Source organism: Temnothorax nylanderi, unplaced genomic scaffold, assembly GCF_030848795.1.
Source record: "Temnothorax nylanderi isolate EJ_2023f unplaced genomic scaffold, tnyl_v1.0 TNYL_tig0813_pilon, whole genome shotgun sequence".
In the NCBI taxonomy this organism is placed as follows: domain Eukaryota; kingdom Metazoa; phylum Arthropoda; class Insecta; order Hymenoptera; family Formicidae; genus Temnothorax; species Temnothorax nylanderi.
Genome location: NW_027249875.1, coordinates 28,660 through 36,246, shown reverse-complemented (window position 1 = coordinate 36,246; position 7,587 = coordinate 28,660). Strand labels below are relative to the sequence as shown.

The window sequence follows — 7,587 nt, the reverse complement described above, 5'->3', positions numbered from 1 at the left end:
TAAAATGTTTCAATTTTATAATAGACATGATATACCTAATAACTCAATTTTGAAAATTGTGAATTGCCATTTTCAATTACTAATCTGAAAATACGTGTAACAGTTTCGTCGATCAAACATAACTGTTTTCTTCAAGTAAAAACTTTAATAATATAAATTTTAAATATCTAATATTATTTATATTGTCGCTAGTTAAATAATACCTGGTCTCGCATAAGAGTGCGTATCTGCAGATGTCAAAGCCATTGAAAAATATTTCAATAATCTTCTCAAGCAAAAGCTTCGACTTATACGAATCTGTTAACGATTACCTTTATTGTCCATAAGAGCACAGTATCGCTTCTTCTCTTCCCCTACCTCATTTTTCTCATGTTTCACAACATAGTCTGTTTATTAGAATGTTAAATAAACAACGCAGCTGTGAACTCCAAATATCGCATAAATGTGATTCGATATAAATGTTTGATAAACTCAAACACCACATTAAACGGAATTCTCTTTTTTTTTAAATTACACTTTCTAGGCTCCGTTTCTTTTTATTTCTGCGTTTCAAACTCTAAGTTGAAACAGAATATTAGAGAGATTCACTGCGAGATAATTACGCTGGTGAGCAGGTGAACTTATATATATGTATATAATAAATGGAGAAACAACAGTGGAAGAAATACAGTTGGAAGTAGTTTGAAACGCCGCAATAAAAAATTTACAAAATTATTAAACGCATGTAATATACACAGCAACGAGTACAGGAAAAAAATGCTATTTTCTGAAACAAATTATGCGATATAATATTTATATAATTAATATTATTTTTTGTAGGATAGAATGTTCACTTATCACAGATTGAAGAATTATGAGCTAGTTGCTATTGTAATTTGATAAGATGTATGATTATTTAGAAAAAATTGTATTTAATCTTTGCTGTATGTATCAATCTGCGCGAAATCGCTTGTAATACAAATCTGATTGAAGTGTTATTGTACTATTGTAAAATAAATGATATGCAAATTATTTACATGTGCACAAAATTTTGATTATGACGTTTTCCACATACAAATTAATGTAAAATTCTTTGAATGTATTCATTCTTTCCACATATTTCTTTATATACATTAGTATATTACTCCTTAGCATTGCTTTAAGTCAAGATTTTAATTGATTTATTTTTTATGTTTCTTTTCGCCTCAACGTATGAAATATTTTATAGTTGCGAAGAAAATTATTTTTGAAAAAATTATTTGTCATATTTTATTTGATTATAGAATACACCGCAAAGCGAATAATTTTACATCGCAAATTTTTTTTATCAATTCAAATCTAGCGAACGATAATCATTAATAGAATCATCAGAATCCATAAGTAATAATGTCATACCTGTTGCGAAAGTTATAGACAATGAAAATTGATTCTGTAGCGTTAATTATATGGTAAACGGGAATATCTTTATGGAAAGTATAAATTCTTTTGCGGATATTGCACGCATCCAATACTTCTATGTATGGTTTTCAATTAAAATAAATTTTATGTGTTTAAATTTTACGACATATCTCAACATATAATTTTCCGATCAATTTCAGATTATGTGTTTATGTGGATAACTGCAGGATTGAATGTGAGCAACGGAGAACTGTAACATATCAATCGTTTATTAGTACATAATTAACTTGTGATCCATGGAATAGAATATTCGACAATTACTTAAAATTACGTTAAATATTTTGTGTCGGCTATATGTGTGCGCATATCTAGTGAAGCATAATTTTTAGAGCAGGATAAAAACACATGGTTTTTAGTCGCCTTATAACCCTCTTCACGAAAACGAACTTGACGCAGTGGTATTGACGTAGAGGTCCATTATCCAGAAGATTGAAAATTTAACACAAGAACTAATTATACCCGTCGCATTAAGCGCACGGACAGGAGAAATACTTTCTTAATCATCAATTCTTTCACTGTCTATCTATTTAGAATAAAGCAAGAGTGCATCTGAGTATTAAAAAATAAAGAAACCAAGTCTATGACAGTTTGATTTATTGAATTTACCTAATTCGGATATGTTTTTGCGCGAGGAAGCACAGCCACTTTGACAGAGGGACGTGCGAAGAGAAGGGACGAAAAAGGCCCCGGGCACCGGCGGCAAAGTCTGTTACCAATTAAACTTTTATTCAACTGCGGAAGAGAGCGCAAAATTCGCGCTATACCCCGGGTGCAGTTTTCTTTTCGTACGGCTCTGCTTTGACGTCGGACATTATAGTAAACAGAATATGCCAAACAAAGGAAAACGGGTAGGAGTTAAGAGTAATACTGTGCCTTTGTGCGACCAGTTCAGACATAAAGATCTATTATTGCAAGTCATTTGAAAAGGAAAGGCTGTAACGCACGTATCTGTCCTAAAATGGATTTTTCAAGATCTACTACAAATCCACGTTCTTTTGCGGAACCAGGTATTTAATTATTTAATTGTCTACATAAACATAATATATCAAACTTCAAGTTTATTTATTTATTTTCTTCTTAAAGAAATAGAATAAGGAATATTTGCGGAAATTATTAAGATGTTTGAAAGACGAAACTGTTGCACATATATTATATATAATACTAGCTCTTTAGAAATTTATAATTTTTAAAAGTAGATTATTCGTTTACTGCAGTTTTAATTAACAGATAGCATTCTACGCATTTTCTTGAATACATAAAATATATTGCCCTTACAATTAGCATAAAAATCTGAAAATTGTGTGTATTTTACAAATAATATCGTACAGGCTATTACCATAATGATTCTCATTTCAACTGTGTTATTATTATTACTTTTTGTCATGTACTTATTTATTATATCTATATATCATTATACTTATTACTCATGTTTTTTTATTTCTGTATCTTTTTAATTATAAGAATTGGCACGTGTAAAAAATACCAATTTAGAATTGATTGTGGATTTTGATAACAAAGTTCTCAAAGGAAAAGCGATTTTAACGATAAAAAGAAAATCTTCGGCTAGTGAAATAGTAAGTAAATGTTTTCCTTCGTGTCAAACAATAATTTTGTCTGTTATTAATATGTAATATCGAATAATTAGATTTTAGATAACCTCGAACTTATTATATCAAATGTCACAAACGTGCTTGATGGAAAGCCTTTACGTCATCGCATTGTAAAATGTTCTGCCCTTGGAAGTTTATTTTGCGTAGAGTTACCAGCTGTTGATATTTACACTTTTAACCCTGAGTAAGTATAAAATATTTTTCGAAAAGTATAATTACTAACGATTATTAATTTAAGGATTTAATACACCCATAATGCGATACTTTTAGATGTAAAATTCAGATTGAATACAAAACAACTGAAAACTCTCCTGCATTACATTGGTTAACACCTGCACAAATTGCCGATGGTAAACATCACTTTCTACTGTCTCACAACAAGGTAAACTGGCTAAACAAAGACGTTTTTCTATATTAACATAGATTATGTAAAAATGTCTATTTTTCAGCTAATATATGCTAGAGCATGGTTTCCCTGCCAGGATACACCGTCTGTCAAATCTACGTACACCGCTAAGGTAAGAATTTTATCACAGTAGTATTTGTATGCATTCCGTACTTATTCATTTATATGAAACGACATACAATTGATTGACATTATTGACATTATTGATAAAAGTGGTAAAAATTTGTAATAAAATATAATTCGTCAAAAAGTGATTAAGTATAGAAAACACTTGAATAATTTTAAATATTAAAACTTATTTCCTTAAAAATTAAATTTTTTTATACACTTTTAGTTGAATTTAAATAAAATATCAATTTAATTCATAATCATTGTCTATTAAATTTTATTTCTTAGATTTCGGTACCAAAAAATTATAAAGTTCTAATGTCCGCAATTTTGAATAAAGAATACGAGAGTGAGGAACTAAACGTATATGAATTCCATCAAATGAATCCGGTACCATCACATGCGGTGATTATTGCTGTGGGCTCACTAGAGAAAAGAAAACTTAATACAAAATCAAATATATTCGCCGAGAGCAAATTTATTCGCGAAAGTATCGATACGTTTGAGACAAATTTTAGTAAGATTGAAAGAATGTTGGAGATTGCCGAAAGTGTGTGTGGATCTTATTTTTGGGGTAAAATATATTATAACTAAACTTGTTGACCTTGGTTTATTTAAATTTCTACATGCAATTAATGAATTTTATTATTGCGCATTATAATTTCTCTCTTTTTGCATATTGTTATTATTTTTTGCTATTACATGTAAAACGATGTCTCTATAGATAGATACGATATATGTGTGCTCCCACGAAGTATCGCCCATTTCGAAATAGAATGTCCATGCGTGACATTTATTCCACCGACTCTACTTTATGGAGATATTACTTGTGTCGGTTTATTTGCTCGCAACATCTCACAGAGCTGGGCAGGAAATTTAGTTACATGTTGCAATTATGAGAATTTGTGGTTAAATAAGAGTTTCAACATTTTTATAAGTAGAAAAATTGAAAGCAAACTATTAACAGAGATATTATTTTCTGAGCGTCACAAGGCAGGTCTATTAACAAAAGAACAGATTGAACAGATTGAACAGATTGAACATGACATAAAGAATTTTCTCCAATGCGAGGGACTAGATAACCTGCAAAATATGGTATGGTATATAAACATTGATTAGATCAAAGAAATAAAGTAATAAATAATGTTACTAAAGAACAAGATTTTATATTATACACACAACAAACACACATTCTTGCATTTTTATTGTATTAGCTTCTAAAATTGTATTATAGATTAAAGAATTAGAGGAATCTGGCTCGCTAAAGTGCTTAAAACCCAATTTGACGAATTTGTTGCCCTATGAAGCTACTGAATACGTGCCTTATGAATGGGGATGCGTGCTCTTAACTCATCTAGAGTACATGTTAGATTTAGAAAAATCTTTGGTATTCGAACCATTTCTTAAATCTTATTTTCTCAAATTTGCATTTAAAAGTACAAACACTCAAGATTGGATAAAGTACTTGTATCTATATTTTTCTGACAAGAAAGAAAAGAAGGTAATATGTCTTTTATACGTACAAACTACACTTTCACTAATATTCATATTTTTAGCTTTTAAAAATAATCACTTTACTGTTGTTTTCAGATATTATATGATCTTACATTGGACAAGTGGCTCTACGATATTGTTTCTCCACTTATGGTCCCACTGTTCCCATCCGCATCGGGAAAGACTAAATGGGAAAAAAAATGTGTCGACTTAGCGGAAGGATGGATTAAATGGAATTGTAAAACCGATAGAATACCTCCTATGTTAATAGATAAAAGGCACCCTTGTGACGCTGAGAAAATAATATTTTTAAGCAACCTACATTTGTCTTATGAAAGTTTGACCATACACAAACTGAGATTAATTTCATATCGTTACGATTTTGATTGCCAAAATGCTAAATTACGGTAAATATCTTTTACAGAAATTCAATACTGTAAATGATTATTTGGCTAGTGATTAATTACTTATTTTCAGTATTAAAAGCAATGTTAACAGTGCTTTTAATGCTCAGAATAAGTAATTAATCACTAGTCAAATAATCACTTACAGTATTAAATTTTTGTAAACGACGCACATCTTTAATTCAGATTAACAAACTATTACTTAACGTAAAACGCATATATCGCAGATGTCTTTGGCTGCTATTGTGCATTAAAGTTCGATGGGTTGGAAAAGTGGGATCAGCTTTGTACTTTGCCAGTCAAAATTGTTCGCCAGATTATGCATGTCGTATATTTCAACATTTGTACGAGTGGATTGAAATGCGTCCAGTAGCGATCAAAACATATATGAAAAATAAAAAGAAGATGTTGTGTGAAACCCAGAAGGAATTGGCCATTATTTTACATTTAAATGGATAATTATCTGGTTAATAATTAACTTAATTTTCTTCTTTACAAGGTGAGTCATCAGTAACTGTAATATAAAATAATTTATTTATTATATGGAAAGAAACGCTTGAGAAATATTAAATTCTTTATGAAACAAATATAGTGGAAACTAATTCCTTAGCACGCATTTTATATAAGATAACATCGTTGAAATTTAAAATGTCAGCAGTTGCAGAGCCAATGATAGGAGGTAGTTCGGTTCGCTGTGAAGCACGATGATAATTCCCGTTAAATCATCCAAAATCGTATAAATTTGTGAAAATAAAAAAAATTTTTTGTATACAGAATATCATGCATGTAATTAATTGTAGTAATGTAATTTTTTGTATGTAATATAAATATATCTGCATAAGTGTCTAAATTTCACTCTCCTTACAAAATGGACTATGCTTATTATTGAAATTAACTCTTGATAAGAAGTTTGAATCTTGGATTTATGTAAATAAATTCTCATTGTTATTTCCTTGATTTATTGCGTTATCATAACTTTCACTTGTCTATTTGATTTAAAAAATTATTAAATAGGGTAAAAGAATTATTACTTCATATTTTGAATTTGAGAGAAATTTATAATGTATATTACTAATGTTAAATATTTTTAGTTTTTAATTTGTAATACAGGATCAATTTTCATTGTCTATCAATTTCGCGATATCTATGACGTTATCGCTTATGGATTCTGATATCCATCGCTGATGATCCTATTAACGATTGTCGTTTGCTAGATTTGAATTGCTAATAAATTGCAAAATTATTCGCATTCCAGCGAATTTGTGCGCTAAAATTGAATAAATTATTAAATATCTAATGCTCAAAAGAATAACAAATTAATTAATGATAATGAGCATTGAGTCGCAACGAGGTGTTAGCATTGTAAAATTTGTATTTGTGATAAAATAATCTACAGACGTTTCGGTTTGTTACTAAACCATTCTCAGTGTAGAGTTACAAAACCGAAAAAAATTAAGATATTATACACATAATTATAATTACAAAAAAAGTCAAAGAAATTAAGACATACAGTATACCTATGTATAAATATAACTACAAAAAAAAGAAAGATTAAAAACAATTACTAATTAAAACGCAATACTGCATAAGAAAATCGCTGTTATAAATTTCGACGAATCACACTATAATGTTGTAAAAAATATTTTCTAATGCTTACATTGTTTTTGTTTACAAATAAATGGTGTTACATATTAAAAATTTTAAGTCACACATAAGCCGATTTCCATTTGGCGACCTGATATGTGATACCGATATACATGATGCCAACCTGTTGATAAACGTCGAGACAAACGTAAATTTTAAACAGCACATACAATATCATTATCCACATTAACAATCACATAACAAACGCCATAAATTTTTACTCAGTAAATTTGAATATAACTGAAACATTGATTAATTAGTCCCTAAACAGAGATATATCCAGAGTTATCGCTCATATATTGAGGAATTGTAAATAGTATACCTATCTCTTATTTTACAGAATACTCATCATATATGCAGTTATAAGTTACAAGTCAATAGTATTTTAATACCTTCAAGATTCTTACAATTGTGACTACCTCCAAATTATTTTAATATTTTTACAAATATAATTGTTTTCGGCGTTTTCATTGTTTGAAATTTT

At 29.2% G+C, this 7,587-nt stretch overlaps 1 protein-coding gene across 2 annotated transcripts; it reads left to right on the top strand.

Annotated features, from left to right (window-relative positions):
* Window positions 1–2,291: 2,291 nt before the first annotated feature.
* On the top strand, window positions 2,292–6,300 carry LOC139785486 (leukotriene A-4 hydrolase-like). Of its 2 annotated transcripts, none has more exons than XM_071724641.1 (11): window positions 2,292–2,444; window positions 2,899–3,011; window positions 3,083–3,231; window positions 3,318–3,429; window positions 3,497–3,565; window positions 3,850–4,135; window positions 4,286–4,656; window positions 4,796–5,062; window positions 5,152–5,462; window positions 5,687–5,958; window positions 6,118–6,300. In XM_071724641.1, the coding sequence occupies exons 1-10, from the start codon at window positions 2,396–2,398 to the stop codon at window positions 5,916–5,918; spliced, it is 1,959 nt and encodes a 652-aa protein (XP_071580742.1). In that variant the 5' UTR covers window positions 2,292–2,395; the 3' UTR covers window positions 5,919–5,958; window positions 6,118–6,300. The 2 variants fall into 2 exon arrangements, with proteins under 2 accessions (XP_071580742.1, XP_071580741.1); XM_071724640.1 differs by having other exon boundaries at window positions 6,115–6,300.
* The last annotated feature ends 1,287 nt before the right edge of the window (window positions 6,301–7,587 follow it).